At 38.3% G+C, this 18,497-nt stretch overlaps 1 protein-coding gene across 2 annotated transcripts in view; it reads right to left on the minus strand.

Moving 5' to 3' along the window:
- necab1 (N-terminal EF-hand calcium binding protein 1) overlaps positions 1–16,954 on the minus strand; it is a 43,892-nt gene extending 26,938 nt beyond the window's left edge. For both annotated transcript variants that reach the window (XM_080862408.1, XM_080862407.1), the window contains exons 1-5: positions 16,820–16,954; positions 13,763–13,787; positions 10,757–10,865; positions 6,053–6,078; positions 5,753–5,850 (exon numbers count right to left, since the gene is read on the minus strand). In XM_080862408.1, coding sequence (XP_080718534.1) covers positions 5,753–5,850; positions 6,053–6,078; positions 10,757–10,865; positions 13,763–13,787; positions 16,820–16,909 — 348 coding nt within the window. In that variant the 5' untranslated portion in view covers positions 16,910–16,954. The remainder of the gene's footprint in view (positions 1–5,752; positions 5,851–6,052; positions 6,079–10,756; positions 10,866–13,762; positions 13,788–16,819) is intronic.
- Between the last annotated feature and the right edge of the window lie 1,543 nt (positions 16,955–18,497).

An 18,497-nucleotide genomic window follows, 5' to 3' on the forward strand; every position in this document is an offset into this window, starting at 1 on the left:
ATCAATCACCACCTCTTAATGATGCATCCTTTCTTCGGATTGGTGTAACAGGTGTTTGCCTGCAGTTATTTATGAGAAATAACATGTTTACATTTCTGTTGTGTTGGCAACAATCAGCTTCTTGTCATTTTGTGAGTCAGAGTTGGATATTTTTTCATGGCAGGTTGGAAAATTAGACTCAATGAGGTTTTGGAGAGATGTCATTTGTTATGTGTGGAACAGCACAGCAGGGCTAAGTGCTGTTTTGAATCTAATCAAAGGAGAGTGAGGGATGGTCAGCACAGCAGTTTGCTGTTTGCATGGCAGACCTGCTCCTACAGTTCTGAGGACCATGAGCATTCGTACACTCCACTTACAATGAGGCATTTGAAGGCAAACGCTAATGCAACTTGGATTAGAGAGTGCGTAATGCATGCATCGAAGCAAAACAAAAGATAGTGTTTCTTTATTTGGGTAACTGCTGTGTTTTTCAGTAGTACGATGAAAATGGCTGAATTTTAAAAGCTGGATTTGTTTATATGTTGTGTACATGTGTGCGCAGACACACTCACTAATTACAGTTTGTTGAGTGGGTGCCTACTGGGAGAGAGATAAACTCTTAGCAGCTCCTCTAGCATTCAGATCATTAAGACTCTTCCCCATCAGTCCTTTTAACAACATACATACACAAAACCATATGTAAGCAGACTAGATTAGGAGTACAGATAACACAAAATCTCTGCAGTGTTTGCAGTATTACTTTTTTTTAAAGTCTCATTATCTCTCATGCACAGATATTGTTTGATCCCCTGGCAAACACGCACACATGTACACACCTGCACACATGCCTGCGCGCTCGCTCAGCCAGAGTGAGTCACGACAAAACTGGTGAAGGTCAGTCTCCTGTGATCTCCACCTTTGTGCAAGTGTGTGTTAGCGTGTGTGTGTCCATCTCAACAATGAAGAACCATTTTAAACAGCTTCATGTTTCTTTTTTTGGCCTCTTCTTTGATCTTTTATTTTCAGTTGTACAAAAGGTCAAAGGAGAGCTTTGTTGAAGGCAAAACCGTGTGGTTTTCTATAATTTTCTACCTCATTCTCTGACCCAGAACTGCTGCTAAAATCATAGCATTTAAGTCCGCACTGAATAAATGCAATCCCAGCCCTGCAATCATACCTCAGCTTCAGCATCAGTTGTTTTACCCTTGGTAATTATAAAAATCCTGATTAACAATTATAATTAAATAACATCAAAAGCAAGCTGATTGAGCACAACAACTATGCTAAGTAAAACTCAGTTTGCATGTTTTAATCTGTTTCTGGGGAGTGTGTAAATTTCCACTAATTTTAAACTTACCAAACAGCAAACAACGCGGCTACATTTTACCAGGCAGCAGCACTGCATATTATTTTTTATTAATTAAAACTTTAGATTACAGGTTTGGCATCAGTATTTGTATAAAATAAAAGACGGACTGACTATGATCACATAGATTTGGCTTCAATGCTTCTTCCAGCACCCCCGCACATGTACATAAAGACATGAGGCATGGACACAAATAAATTAGCTTGTGTGCACACACTTATTGTATTCCAGTGCAAAATTAAAATATATATAAAAAAAAAAACACCTTGCAGCCCCCTCACGTACATCCCCAGCCAGAGACTACCCACTGAAATACATACTCAGCCCAACAGAGACGATTGAGCTTTATTCCTGTGACTAAAGGAGCATCTGTTCTCCTTCTTGCTCAGCCAATACCCAGAGACAATCAGAGAAACACGGGGATTTTTTTTTTTCTGTGACTCATTTCTAAGGTCAAAGAAATCTTATAAAAAGCGCAAGCAGAAAGACTTCATCGTGGTGAAAACCTGTGTGTCTTTCACAGTCCAGTGTTGGAATTTCATTTGGAAGTTATTGCACATTCTGTCCAATTTGTGCAGAATAATTTGTCTTCATTTAGGCTCAAATATCCAGTGTGAGTGTTTTCTAGGGGGAGCACTAGAGATTTTCTGAGAGATTTGCAAGGTGAATAGCATCAGTAGAAAATGATAAATCCTTAGCATACACACTGCCTGGTTCTCCCCTCCGCCACCGCCCCGCCGATGTCTCATTTCCGGCTCTCAGTTATCCTCTTGGAGAACAGAAAAATGATTTGAGGTGCGATTTGATTTTCACACCTCAGCTTAAACGTGTTGAGACCCTTGAATGATTGCAAAAGGGGTTGCAGAGCTATGTGTATTTTTCTCTGCAGAAATGGTGAAATTTCAAGCAGGTGTACTTCACAGCTATGCTACTTCATGTCTAACCTTTTTTCCACAACGCCTTTTTGTCTTATGAGCTTCTACTACTTTTTTGCACCTCACATTTTCTTAATAAATCTGTTTTGATCCAATTTTTTCTATAAAATCTACCTTTACTGCTGTTTTTTCCCCAACACACGCTATAAACCAATGCCTTATCTGAGATTGGCCATCATTTATCTTTGACACTACAACTTTTACATGTATAAGTTGGATGTCATCATTTGTTACCTCGTTCTGTGCTAGTAAAAAAAAAAAATACAACTGACAAATTAATGGTTTGACTCCCACACAATGGCCACGATGAGATGTGTCTGCTTCACTGAAGATCTGAGGGGCGATTTGAGCTTCACAGCATGTGTTGTGTGCACCAGCTGAGATACTACAAAGAAGACGAGAGAGTGCGACAAAGAAATAGAAGCTCTCCCTCCAGATCTAATAAGCCACCTCTCTTCCTTCTGCTCACATCCTTTTCCCATTTCTCTTTGTCATTTCTCCTTTCACCCTGCCATTTTTCTTCGTGTCTGATCATTCCTGTCTTTTTGACTTTATGTCTCATGCCACTCTCATCTTCCTTCCTCTCGTCTCTGATAATGCAAAGGGCATTCTGCTTCAGACAGTAAGATCAAGAGGACGTAATACATAAAGATCAAAAGCCATATTTGTTTGGTAACGCAGCCACAATCCATTCAATTTGTCATCTGTGCTGGCTGCAAGTCCAAAAAGAATTATAACATGTTTTGTTCTGGGGGGTTCATTAGTAGTATGCATGAGCCGTGGCTTGTCCTTTTTGGCTCTGTAATGGAAATGTGACTAATGGGAGATCTGAGAACGCCAGCTGGGCGTCCTCCCAGGAGCATGCTGATTTTCAGCATGTAGCTTTGGACACATTCTGGGAAAATCAAACATGCCTTCCTATTGTCTGTACATCTTCTAAATTTAATCAAAAGTTTCCTGTGTTACTCCAATTGACACAACTTATCTCAAATGTCACATCCACTGAGTCTTAACTCACTCACTGTGAAAAAAACACACACATATTATTGTCAAAGGAATATGGATCCTTTTATTACGATGACCTGGATGACTGAGAACCTTCACAGACACACACATATTATTGTGATGTCTGATATCTAGCAAAAAAAAAAATGTATAAAGGAAATTATCATTAGATACATTTATTTTATTGTGAAATAAAATTAAAAATTAGTGGCCTTTGCCAGTACTGTGAATGCAGCTTACAGCCATTTGCCAAGATAAAGCTCTATTTTAACATGCAGGTATAAATAGTTCTAATTTATTATATCTAATTTTTGTTGTTGCCACCATGTCTGCATGCCTAAGCGCACAGAGTTGGACTGACTGATTCTCATATAGTGCTTTCCTCCTCTCCCAGAGCACTCAGTGCCACACTCACCCATTCACACACTTTCTTCTATGATTTTCAGTGTTTCCAAGCTAACGTTCACACACATTGATATTCTAATGGATGCATCGGGTTAGTATCTTGCTCAAGGATACTTGGCATGCAGACTGTGATTGAACCACTAACCCTCCAATCTAATCTGCCAATCAGTAGACCACCTGCTCTAATTCCTGGGCTACAGCCACTTGTCAGGGTCCTTGGTTTTTTCGACTCAGTGTTTTGAGTTTCCTGTGTTTTTGTCATTTTGAATTATGTATTAAGTCCTCAGTGTCAGTCTTTAGTTATTCTATAGGGTAATGTCCCTTGTATACCTTATTTAGAAATTTTCCCTCTGTGTAGCGGACCCATGCGTCTCCCTCTGTGTGTCTAAGGCTACGTTCACACTGCAGGTGCATCCAATCCGACTTTTTTGATCCTATGCGACCCATATCCGATCATGGTATGACGGTGTGAACGGCACAAATCCGATATTTTCAAATCTGATCTGGGTCACTTTCTTATGTGGTACTGAATCTGATACATATCTGATGTTTTAGAAAGCGACTGCTGTTTGAATGGTCATGTCGCATTAAATCCGTCTTTTACGTCACTGACACAAGACAGACGCCAATTATCAGCGCTGGAGAAGACATCGCAAACGCTTCCTGGCCATCCAGTGAAACTATTGGGAAGACAACGTTGGAGGAACATGAACATTTTATTTGTACTGTATAATCTGCAGATTCTGACAGAAATCCGCAACTATCCTTTGAAGCACCGCTCCTCTAAAACAGCAATAAGGATAATTATTAGGCCATATGTAAAAAACAAAATAACTTCATAACTTAAAGCAAAATTTGGAAACGTAAAGTCCAAAACAAGTCTTCATATTAACGGCCATCAGTCAAACAATACTGTTTGGTCTGGGTCTAAACAGAGCGCGTTGTGTGTGATGTCTTCTTTTGTGCATGCGGGCCGCTTTGAGGGTTCACACTAGAGCATGTTTGCGGTCACATTTTATTTGTAGTGTGAACAAGCAGACAAAATTTTTTTTTTAAAAATCGATCAAAAAATGGAATTGAGCATTAAGACCTGCAGTGTGAACGTAGCCTAAGTGGATATAGTGATGTGAGTGTTGTGCTTTGTTCCCACTCCTTGTGTTCTGTGTTTCCTCACCCGTCATGTACTCCTCCATGTTCTTTCTCCCTCCAGGCTATTTCTGTATACTTCCTGTTTTACTTTGAAGGTCTGTGTCTCATGTTGCTTCCTTGTCTTGTCGGTTCTGATTTCTCCCAGCTGTGTTTCCCTCCTGTCTCCTGTTTCCTGATTGTCCCTGTGAATATACAAGCCCTGTGTTTTCTCCTGCTGGTTGCTGGTTCGTCTGTGATGTCTCCCTGTGTTCATCTGCATGTTATCCTGTGAGTTTTAGATTCAGCGCTGTGCGTTTAGGTTTTCCCTGTTTAATTATTTCTTAGTTCCTGTCCTCACCGTCTCCATTTAAATAAACTCACTCCTCATACCAACCTCTGACTGCACTGGGGTCCTCACTTTACCTCCACACGACCTGCCTCGTCAGCCGTGACGCCACCCATGTGATTGGCTGATTAGATATTGAGTTGGACACGTGTAATAAAATTGCTGATGACTATACAGATACACACACACACACACACACACCCACATGCATATTTGGCAAGATTGTTACACCAAAGAAACAGTTGACAAACACAAATTTTCTTACTTTTTTATGCTACGTTTATAATAATAAATGTGCATTTAAAATATCTGTTATGTCAGTAGCTTCATCAAGACGACCTCCCTGATAGAAAGAACCCAAAAAACAGTCTAATGCCTTAACTTATTTTGTTTTAATAAGAACTGGAATTTGCATAAAATCTGAAATGCAGAAATCATTGTGAAAAAGAAAAACACACTTTCAAGAGAATTTCAAAAACATCAATGCCCAAAAGATATGTGAATATTCACACAGGAAACATCATTACTATTCACATCTAGTGTTCCTGTGTATGTTCCCCCTGATTACATTCATTTATAGCATCTTACCTTCTTTGTTTTGTCCATCGCCTTCAGGATGGACATGTTCAGGTCTTCTAAGGCAGCAAGAACGTTCTCGTATTCACCGAGGTGCTGGGAGAAGTACTCTTCGAAGCAGAAAAACCAAACCAAAAAACATTTTGTGAGTCAGACAACTGGGACAGGGCTGTAGGTGTTTTGTTGAAGAAGCACTGGTGTGACACCTCACTCGCACTGCCTTAGGGGTTTGGTCTGGGAGCATGTGACCATGTCTAACATCTTACTTTCCTATCTTTACTTTTCTGTCTGCATTTAAAAGACTCAACTTACCACAGAGTTCATCCGTGTCCAAGTTGCTGTAAAAGAAGAAAATGACAGGTATTTAAATTAAAAACAGACGTCTCCAGGGACAGAGGTACATTTTTCCTGCAAAGATCTCTTTGACACAGTCTTCGCTTTGATGAATCAATGTGATGACAGATAGAACTGAGTAAAATATGCGATGAGTAACAGAATAATTTTGGTGTTTTGGCCTCCAGAGGCATGAGTGAGAGACAAATTGGCCAAATGGGGAGTTTCAGAAATGTTGGCCGTTTCTAATAAATGTTCATGCATGGATGCTTTTCTGGGTGGTCTGAGTATTTTTGTTCCTGAAAGAGAGAGCCCAAAAGAGAAAAGAAGTGGAACAAAGGAGAGGTGACGAAGTGAAGAGAATATTAGGCACTGTATCAGCACTACAACTATCTTCAGACGACACAAAAAACACATCTTATTTCTTGCTCTAGTCATTGATACCAGGGGATTTCATTCGTTTAAACCGCATTTCATGCAAGCCGTGGCTGCTGTTTGCAAGAGGAGAGTGCTGCAATCAATGATCCAAACAGGAGAAAACGGAGAGAGGAGCCAGAAGTCAGACAACTAAGTAACGCACCATTAGCCTCTCTCCTGTTTTGCTTGAAGCCTGGTTGCTCTGACACTGAAGGTACATTACCATTGCTCTGAAAATTTGTTACCTTTATAAATAAATAAAACAGCCTTGAAATACTGTAAATACAGTTAATTCCATATCAATAATCTGTCATCCATACATGCAGCATGCTGTGTGTGCCTGTTTAAATCCGCTGTATTGAATAATGTCAGTGTTCGACATGGACCTGAGCAGGTTTAACAGCCTGTCAGGGAGACCTTACAATCTGGTTACTCGTTCTTTAATCAATATAGGATTCAACCAGAGACTTCCAATTGACTTGCTTACAACTTTGTCATCTGCCTCCTCCTGTGTTCATTTCACAGGTGGAGGCACACATTAACACGGAGTCTGGTAAAGATAATAGGAAACTGGACTCCACTGTATGTCAACAGTATGCATTTTTCTTTTTTTGTTGTTGATATTTTCTTGAATACATATCTGATACAATCTATATAATAAAATTAAATATCATTAATTGAGTTCTGCTGAGCTCTGCTTAGGAATAAAGGGACATTTTAGGTCTCTATTCTCATTACAAATATCACATCAAATCTACACATACACACTGAAAGGTTGTTGGTTGGTTCAATTCCAGCTATAGCCACAAATCATCTTTAATACTGAGTCAGGAAGAGATCTGGTGTAAAAATGTGTTTGTGAAATAATTATTATCACTTTAAAATATTAAGGAAGTAGACAGACGTTTAGATGGTGATGACTGTAGGAGCAAGTGGTGACAAAGCCAGATAATTTCTTCTTGCTTTTCAAATGGCCAAATAATTTCTTTTCTTTTTGTTAAGTCACCCCTATCATTGGCTTATCTTGTTGAGGCCATGTAAAAGTATACGATGAGGACTTAGGCACTAATGACCTCTTAACTAATTACACCTTGCTGTTGCTGCAGATCAGAAGATGCATACACTTTGGGTATAAAGGGATGAACATGGTCAGCAACAATAATCAGGTAGGCTGTGGTGGTTAAATGATGCTCAGCTGGTGCTTAGGAGGCTGAAATGTACCAAGAAAATATCCCTAACAACATTAAACCACTACCTTCTGCTTGAACTGCTGATACAAGGCAGGACTGATATATGCTTTCATGTTTTTTATCAACATGCCTATAAAGTTGCTGTCATGTGATTGGTTGTGTGTATATAATAAATTTAGTTAGTAACTATATTCTGATTTTAAGAAATCTGGTTTTGTTTCTGAAGTTGTCCTTTTAAAAATGTTTATAAAAATCAATTAAACTTCAGTTTTGATGCCTCTGTGCTCAGTCTGCAAAAAACTTTTCTGAAAAAACTGAAATTCAGTTGTTAGTAAGTTTAACTTTAGCTCTGTGAGTGGATGCACAACCCTTCAAAAGGCTCTATAACTGGTTAGGTGAGGAGGCCAGACTTACTGATCGCTGTGGCCTCCCCAGAGCTTGTTTTTTCTTTTGTCCACTTGCAGTTTATGTGAGTTTGGACACCAAAACATTGAAACTGTTTAACATATTGATTTAAATGTAAATTTTCCAAGGTGATCGTTGTGTGATGTAATGCCGAGTGCAAATCCTGCATTCTTATAATTGTTGTGATGATGTGATGAGCTGCAGCAGCTATTTATTTAGAGAGAGAATCAACCTGTATCAAACCACTTGAGTCAGAGTGTTTAATTTTCTGGTTGTTTAATTACACCAATGAAGTACGTAACATGATTGACACACCACTGTGTGGAGTGAACAGAGATATTTTAATAAGCTTCCTGATAAGTGTACTCATTAAGCAGTGTTAATAGAATTAGCACTGTTTGCTTCGGGTGATATAGACAACAACAACCATCCTGTGACTATTACTCTATCAACAGACACTAGGGCCCAGTGTGTAAACTACAAGCCCAACAACATACAGAACAAGTTCCTTTACATCCTTGTGTAGTTTTAAGCCAGCTCTTTGTTTATAACAGCTGGCTGAATGCTCAACAGCTGCTTGCTTTAAAGCTTACAAAAGTCTCTTTCTAGTGTTTTTAGACCACTGATGCAGAACCTGCATCTGATTAATGTGAGGCACACCAAAGAAAACTTAACTAATAGCTTACACAGAATGAAGTTTCTCCAAGCACTTTTTGAAGAACTATTTTCAACCTGATTCAGACTGCAGATCTTTATTAGTACACATAATCATCATTATTTTTCAATGTCTAACGTCAAACTGAGGGCCAGGTGAGGTGGTTTATTCAAAGTGGTAATTCATCATAAAAAATACTGAGTGCTCTCGAGTCTTTGACATCTCTATTAGAAAATGTATTTCTATTGAAATAAATCACTATCATCACTTCTTCTGTTGTGAATAGCTTTAGTTTAGTTTCATAAAACCAAATGTCCAGCAGTGTTGATTCAATGCACAACAGAGTCAGTGGCTAAAGTGCTAAAAGTGGTGCTCTGTGTGAAACCGCTAACGCTAACCATAAATTCTCCATTTCTTTGGCAGGTAATGAAGGGTAAACCAAATAATAATGTGTGATTACATACTGGTTGTACACGGTGAAAGATGATACAGTTACTCTATATTATACTTTGTATATTTATGACAGCACTTGTTAGCTTGTTTGTGCACATGCTAATTGAAGCGTGGCACAGAAGCTAGCATGGCTTTACACTTTTATTTCTCTTCTGTTATGACTATCTAAACATTAGATCAATAACAGATGCTTTTACTAACCTAACCATGTTCTACATCACTCTACAATAACACACATATATTTAGTTCTACTTGTTTCCTTTATATAAAACTTTGATCGGGGACTTTAGGGTTAAGGATGCCAGTGTTATATAGCTGGAAGACAGAGATTAGAAATACTTACATACTAATCTAAGCTTTGTCAAAATGGCACTAAAAGGTTTATTCACCTGCTAAATGCCTCTCAGACAGAAACAGTGCTTCAGTGCTGCACTGCTATTATATAACTGAAACTAGCAGCTATTTCTAAATATCTTGTGGCTCAGCGGGTCATTTGCTCACAAATGCCTTCAGTGTAATCACAGAGGAGTGACTGTATAAGTATTATCTGTATCCTGATTGATGCAGGAGCTGGTTCACATTATAATGTCTGCAGGGAGCATAAGTAATGTGGTTTCTCATGTGTGTGATTTAAAAGAATTGGTGTGAACTAAAAAGCAGAAAAATCAGTGCAAATCGGTCGACAGTGAAGTGTCAGTGTGTCTTTGGCTTCCTCTCACCGTTAGGTGTTTGGGACATTGTGATTATAAAGGGAACATTGCACATCAGTGCCTGATTTTTAAAAGTAGATGATCTGTATTTACTGTGCTTCCACCTCCAGCTGAGTCTTGCAGAACAAAGCTGCAGGTCAGGAGGAAAAGAGGAAGACCACAGAGAAAGTTCACAGGTGTAGTGAGGGAGGACTTTGGGATCATCATTAACGATGATTTAGGCCTCATTGTGATGCGTTGACGGTTTCCCTGATTGAAAGGTGACTTATAATACACAAGAATTTGGAAACCACGTTAGACAAGCCTGATATTTGAGAGTAATAATAATAATAATAATAATAATAATAATAATAATAATAATAATAATAATGGATTGCATTTATAAAGCACTTTTCGAGACCCTCAAAGCACTTTACAATTCCACTATTCATTCACTCTCACATTCACACACTGGTACACACTGACATGGTGTACAAGAAAAGCATGCAGAAGCTCACTTTATTTCTCTACTTGTGGCAGTCTCTCAGGGTGAAACAAAAATCTGTACAGGTATTACAATAAAAAAAAAAACTCTTTTTGAAAGCAGTAACTAAATTCAAAATGACCTCTCAAAGCCTCAGTGGGAAAGCTCCAAACAAATTTTACCAGCCATTTCATTTATATTGTTGTATTATTTTAGTTACTTCACAAAATAATTTGAGCAAGTAAATCTCTTCTTACTTTTAAAAAGATGAATGTTATTAAAAGGGAAAACACAACGATATCATTCAGAATTTTGAAACCGATTACTCTCGCCCCTTACCTCTCCTCATCTGAATGGAATAAACTGGTAAGAAGGTAAAGCGAGTCTTACTCTGTGTTATGGGTATCGATCGTGTGAAAGAGCTCCTTCAGTTCCTCAGCTGTCAGGACTCCGTCAGAGAAGTAGGATTTGAATTCATCAAAGGACAGCTTTCCATCATCTGGGGGTAAAGAACAAATCTTCTCAGGATGGCTTCTTTCTCAACACTTTAAAACATCGTGGATTTGGTTTGTGTTTGCAAGACATCAGACTATAAGAAAATGTGTCCAAACAAATGTAAAAGTGAAACTGGCGGATCATTTTGTTATAAAACTGATAAGATGACATTGATAAAGAATATTTGTCTTGAGCTGGTTTGACCTGAGGTGTCTTTAGATGTTAAAAATTATATCAGTAAAATATGGCATCAAGTTTAAACATCAGATTCTATTTCACATCAAACGAGGAGTAATATAACATAACAAAATAAACCAGCAAAGGTACATTGATCTTGTTTTTATTATCCCTCTCTCCATATATAAAGCAGGTCATCACCATTTGTTCCACTAGACTAACATTATATCAAACAGTCAGTCATTTTTTATGATTTGAGGCGCTGCAATTATGAACAGAATAAAAGTAGTATGAAATATTCATGAGCTGAAAATAAACAGAATTTCAAAACAGAGCGCTCCAAACTGAACGCCCTCCAGCGAAAACAAAGACCAACGACATCTCGTTTTTCACGCAGCTCTGGCTCCAGTGGTGTCTTCCTGTTTTTGTGACACAGTGTGGCCGATCTTCAAATTGTCACTGCTGACCTGATCTGGAGGAAATGTGTAGCATGTTTCTATAGCTGCTGTAAGGGAACACAATCACATGCCCAAAAATAGAGCCTACAGTGAGTCACTGTCAGTGCATTCAGAAATACGCTCGGAGCAGGTTCGGCATGTGCTGCTCCTTGTGCAACAATAAAAACAAACATGTGGGATGACTTCTATTGCTGCATGACAAGGCTTCAAATCATACACGGCGTGGGATGGATATTTAGTAGATGATGGAGCATGTCATGCCATGTGAAAAATACTGATTTGCTATTTTTGGTCATTTCTGCTAAATTCAACTGGACTGCATTTATGTTGTTTACACAACAAGCCGCAGTCACACATTCATGCAGACTTTTAATGGGTAGATATAACAAATATACTAATGACATGAGGGGCAAATGGGTCAGCAACTTGTCCAAGAACACTTCTACATGCTGCCTGGAGGAGTTGGGGATCAAACCCTCAACCTCCTGCTACAAACTGATGCCCCAAATTAAAAATATATGCAGGTCAAAGAAAGACAACTAAATATAGAGGTCTGTTAATTTGTCGGTATGTTATATGACTTATAGGAAAATTGATTCTACTATTTTCCTTTTTAACATTTTAAAACAAACAGCTGTTTCCAGAAATGGGTGCTGATGTTTACTTGTTTACAGCAAAGTACACCCGCCAGGTTATCGCTGATGGACGTTATAGGATGGACATAGCGGCAGTTTTTCGTAACATCCCCTTCTGAACCCTCGACATGAACATTTTGGTCATTTCCAGCTTGTTTCTATGAAACTGTCAAACAGGGTGAATCTCAGACATCGTGGCTACTGCACGCATGAGTCCACAGTCACACAGACCAGTCGGGAAATCCCTGGGAAACATCAGTTGCTAGAAAAAATGTGTATTGCCCGACCAACTGGCAATTGGCTGCAGGTAGTCACTGGGTGAAAGTGGTTACAAAGAGGTATACAGTATTGTATCAAAAACAGTGGGATTTGTTTGGGCGCTTGCAGGTTGTCATGGTTATGTGCAGTCTGCAATGCAACTCGCCGAGCAGTCGTGAAACTTGAAAAAGAGTGACCCAAACCAGAAACAGAGACTACTCGCCTTCAACATAAAAGCTGCACCTTTTGAAACGTGTTGGTTGCATCAATTAAGAGCAGCTTTTAATTTGAAAAGCAAACGTAATAATTTGCACAAAGTATCACGACTGCTTTCTAACTCCTGACAGATTTCAGCAGGGGTCATGACTTTTTGTGCTTTTTTGCACCTTCCTTTCTTCGTATGATCAACACATTTTCTCTCTATCATTTCTTCTATTTACACATAACTTAATTCATGGACATTTATGGTGTGATTTCTTTGCATGCATGGATTGGATGGGTTGTTACCAACATCTGGTAAGAATTTCCTTATAAACTGATCTATTTTTTTCTTATATTTATTGTTTTGTGGAAATTAATGAATGGTTTGGTCACACTTTTCACAGTATTTTCACAACAAATAGTTTGCAAGTGTTTTCAGACAAGTCAGGATCTTCCATGAGTGACTGAGGTCTAAGGTTGGCGCTTGTCAGTCACAAGATAACCACAACTTAAAGCATCATCTAACCAAATTGCTAATTTTACTTCATTTAATTCTTTCCAGAATTAAATGAAAGAAATTTAGATCTTGTTTTATTTATTTCAAAGCATATTTATTATCTCAGCAAACAAAGACTTGCTTGAATTGTGTGGGGTCAAAACAGTTTTTAAATGAAAAGTAAACAGTGAAGCAGCTTAAAGAAGCTAAGATGGAGGATTTATGTGCATCCTATATTACACTTGCATGTGTAACAGAAAGAGATTTATTTATTATTTTAGTGCTTTTTGGATTCCCTTTGTTGTCTGCACTTCTCTGATCAATAAGAACATAAAAGATGTATTTTTGTATGTTTATCCTGCATTAGAGAGTGGAGGTGAAACAACAACATAATTTGCCACCTGATAGGGCACCTCTGAGTCATTTTGTGTGGACCACTATCATAAAAGTGTTCACAAATGTCAGTGTTTTTCTTTGTAAATGCTCTGAAACTGAACCTCAGTGGGCATGGTCAGTTTCCTGTTTCCATGGAAACTGACAGAGTATCAGCAGAGAGTCATGATCGGAATTTCATTGAGAAAGTAATCTGTGAAAGAAAGGTTGAAGTGACGCTCAACACAGAAGAGAGTGGTGTTGGTGTGTGAATCTGAAATGAGCCAGATGGTGAAATACTCACCGTTTTTATCGGCCCTCCGTAAGATCTGTAATTAGGAAATGAAGAAAAAAACAACAGGATATTAAAGCAGGTTCCACACCACCAGAGTTAAAGTAAGCAAGTGTGTGAGTGCGAGGATCATCGATCACTCTGCCGAAAGCAGTGCGTCATTAAATTATTGATAGTGCTGTCCCAGAGTCCAAAGGAGATGAAAGGCGGAGTGGCAATGACCACATCAGCTGTAAAAGGCTTGAGCCACCATCCTCAAAATAGCACATCCTACTTTTACTTACCATGAAGAAGACTCTGCACAGGCGGCTTTGGAGGATAAATCTATATCTAAATGATGTCTGTTTTAAATTCATTCATTTATTTGTGGGATTTCCAGACTAAGAGGATTCTAGCCCAAAGCTGCACACAGGTTAAAAAAAAGAAAGAAAAAGAAAACTACTATAAAATATCCACCCACCATCTTCAAGCTCCTGGCAGTCGATTCTGTGCTCTGATTTACTTTTTTTTTCCAGTTTTTTTTTTAATCTGCTGTACAAATACTGCTTCTCTGTCTTCATCTCTTAGTTAAATTCAGTTCCTCTACAAAGCGACAAAGCAGAAAAAATTGTTTTGTTTCATTATTATTTCAAATATGTAATCAACCATTCACTTGGCAGGAACCATCACAACCATGTTAGAAAGTGGTCCAAAAAAGAGAAAGAAAATATCCAGTGAGTGGCTGTTCTCTGGATGAAAATTCCAGAATGAACAGACTGCTTTGAGCTGATAGGAAGGCAAGAGTAACAAGAGTAACCACTCGTTGGAACAAAGATATCCATAAGAGCATCTCTAAATGCCCTACATGTTGAATTCTGAAGTAGATGTGCTACAGGAGCAGAAGACCACACTAGCTGCTACTTTTGTCAGCTAAGAACAGGAAACTGAGGCTACATGTCACACTGACTCACCAAAACTGGACAACAGAAGACTAGAAAAAAACAAAACATTATCTGGTCTAATTAGTTTCAATTTCTGCTGCTACACTCAGAATTTGTCATAAACAACATGGAAGCATGGATCCATCCTTGTATCAGTGATTCAGGCTGCTGGTGATGTAATGCGTTGGAAAATATATTCTTGGCACAGTTTGGATCCATTAGTACTGACTGAGCATCATTCTAAGGCCACAGCTTACCTGAGTTGCTCATCTTTATAACCACAGTGTCCTCATGTTCTCACAGCTGCTTCCAGCAGGATCACATATCATCTCACTAAGTTTAAAATCATCTCAAAATGCTTTCTTGAGCATAACGATGAGCTCCCTGTACTCAAACTAGTACTAAGCTTCATGGTGTACCTAAATAAAGTGTCTGGTGAGTGTACATAAATTAGAAAAGACTACCAAAAAAGACATCACTTTGTATTATATGAAACTAGAATAGGATATTTTTAAGTCATGGTATTTTAATTACATATAATTAAGTTTTTATCAATTAAGTATAAAAATAATATAGATATTAATAAATGCTCAAAATAAGCACCTGCTCCTGATGTAATTGTGTCTGCTCTCTAAAGCTGTTGTGTCTGTTCTTTATCACCCCGTGAACGCATTGTCACAATCTTAATAGTACAGGCTTAAATAATATTTAGAGTAATCTTGATGACTACTCCTGCCGTTTCTGCTTTTACCCCTGTAATTAAACTCAAGTCCGGGTCTCATCTCATTTCATACCTCAGCTCACCCAAATGAATCTTTCATATGCTATTAATAAAATAAATCTCACACCGCAACAACGGCAGCAGAATAAAAATGCAAACATCTGAGATAATGTCAGTGATTGGGTTGAAGATATGTGTATTAATGAAGCACACTGAGGTTGAAGCTCAGAAGAAACAAAATATACCCAAGAAGCAACAATTTGTGACCAGCTCTCCCCTAAAAACAAGAAATGGTTTGATTCCCTGTAATCCAGTTGGAGAAGACAGATAATGAGTTTGCCATTGGCTGGATAGATAGAGGTCTCTGCCTTTAATAACTCTGGTTAAATGCTAAATGTACTATAAAGCACTTTTCTCCTCTTACCGAGCACTCAAAACACTTCTCTTGGTTCATTTGCTTTCCTTCTATGCCTTCCCGAAAATACTGATGGCAGCCAACAGGTTTATGATTAAGATATCACAAATGAATGAAAGCATGGAGGGAAATTGAATCAGTAGGTGGATAAGAGGCAGAAGGCAGTCTGATTAAGAGCAGGGGTAAAGCTGCTAAGACACAAACACTTGGAGAAGGGTCATTAGATCAGGATGAGAGTTTAAGATGTGTGAGGAATCAATCCTAGGCTTATTTTATTGTCCACACTTACACCCTCTGCACTTGCCTCCATCCCTAACAAAAACAGGACCCAAACAGAAGACCCGCTTAAGGAAAAATCACCAGCATGTCTACAACTACCACCTATGGCTTGGTTTGTTTGTTTTTCTTTGCACAGATTTGCAGTGAAAATTAGGAAATTAAGTGAATGATGTTCATAATTTAATTGAATATGTACCCCCACCCCCTGCACAATACTCAAACAAAACCTACATCCATGTTTGCATGATCATTTCCCCCACAAAAAAATACAGGTTTCTCTTTTCAAATTAGAAATATGTTAATGTTAATTAGATTTTTCATATTTAAGCTGGATTTGTGAACAAACATATCAACAAAACGGGGCAGATTTCTACTAATTAATTATTTTACTGTGTTTGATTTTAAGGCTGAGGAGAAGCGAAAGGAGTAAGCTTTGAAATCCTTCTACCAAATAGATAAAGTACATGTGAGTTGTATGAAATAATTACTAGAAAGAAAGCCCTCTGTACACGTCATACATTAGAGGAATCCATATTAAATCAAGTGAGCCACAATCAACACTAATAGGTCTTCTTTATTTCTAATAAATTGAAATCTGTAAACTGTAATGCATTTTGTAAGGATCACATACCGGTAATCCTGGTATATATATTTTTCTACAGTTATGTTTTAACAGTGTTGATTTTTAAGTGTAATTTTGGTCTTAATAAGGATAAAAAACACATGATACTTACATCAATGAAAATGGACATTCCCTTTTTGAGCTCTATTTGAGCGCTGGGCTCCTCGGACACCGGCTGAACCTCTTCTGAACAATCCATCATCCACAGTGTAGCTTCACTTGTGATCTGCAGAGGAATGTGTGTCCGCTTGAACCTCTTATTCTCTGACTCCGACAAGACACGCGAAGTAACGCACAAGTTCCGGGCTGGAGTGCCACAATTAAACGTTTACTTTTAAAAGCCGAAAATAAGAGTTAATGCGATCCTTACAGTGCACGTAACGAAGCCCAAATATAACTGCCCTGCAGTCAGCTTTGAGACTGCTTTTTCCTCCCCGTTAGGCAGCGATGTGCAGCTATATGCTTTTATTTTGACAGCTAAATCAACAGCCTGCCATATACTGACTGTCTGTGTTGATCCCGCCTCAGTTGATGCGAAGTGTTCGTGTTTTTCACACTGTGATGCACAGGCTTTAAAATATATAATTAAATACATAGAAACTTCACCTGAGACACTCTGACAACATCGCTGCATTCAGCCAAATGAGCAGCACTAATAGCTTACTCCAACAGAGGGGCTGTTACATAAATGTGAACTTTTTGTAAAAGCTACAAAGGCCACATAAAAGGTCGGCTTATGATGTCCTCTCTAGACAGATCCCCCTCCCCCCAGGTAGTTGAATGCTTGAAAACGGTGGTCTCACTTCAACACACAAAAATGGCCAGTCTCTCAAGGACTGACATTTCTGTGTTTTCGCTGCAGTATATGCTCTCTTTTAATCTGACCATAATGAAAATGTATACAACTAAAAAACAAACAAATTAAAAAACAACAACTCATTAAGAATGCTTTCTATTGTAGCTTTGCATTAGCAAAAGAAGAAGAAGAGGAATATTGAACTATAACAAGGATATGTATGTTATAATCTGCCACATGTATCGCTCATGCTAAACTTGTATTGGGTTGAAATGGCTGTAAAACTGTGTAACACTTCCATCTAGTGGGGTGCTGTGATAGCACAAAAATACAGATCAACAAAACCAAAAATTACATTGATGAAAAAAAAAAAAGAAAAAACATATAATTTAATTAATAGTCCAGGGTTTATGTGAGACAATGCTCAGATAGGAGGGGTTAGTCTGTTTTTAAAGGACTACCACCTCAAGGCTTACAGCTCCACAGCCGAGAAAGCGGTGTTAGATGCACCAATGAACTTATTGTCTGCTTCACTCCCCTCGTTATGAATTTATGCTGAGCACACCAAGCAGGGTGATTCCCCTCAGGCTATAATATTATACTGCATGCTCTCAGAAATACAGGAGAATAAGTGAAAGTGCTCTTACTCTGCCACATTTCACAGTAGTGTGCCGCCTGAAATTATGAACCAGATTTTTATAAACGTGAAATTATGTCCATAAAAATAATCTGCAGTGTATTTTTATGCTAACTATATTTACTGCAGTACTATTGTTCAGTTACAGATTTGTGGTACATGTACTGCATTTAGGTCTGCTTCTTCATCACCTCATTGCATGATGGATATTTATTTTTGATTCCTTCTTTGAAAGCTATTTTGAATGAACATGGTAAGAAAATTAAGCTTAATTCATCTTGTTGTGAATGAAGACTGATTGGAGACAATCTATACTTTTGCCAGCTGAATTTAAGAGCATGTTATTTTAGGTGATCA

The sequence above is a fragment of the Rhamphochromis sp. 'chilingali' genome (genome assembly GCF_963969265.1).
Source record: "Rhamphochromis sp. 'chilingali' genome assembly, chromosome: 17".
Classification (NCBI taxonomy): Eukaryota; Metazoa; Chordata; class Actinopteri; order Cichliformes; family Cichlidae; genus Rhamphochromis; species Rhamphochromis sp. 'chilingali'.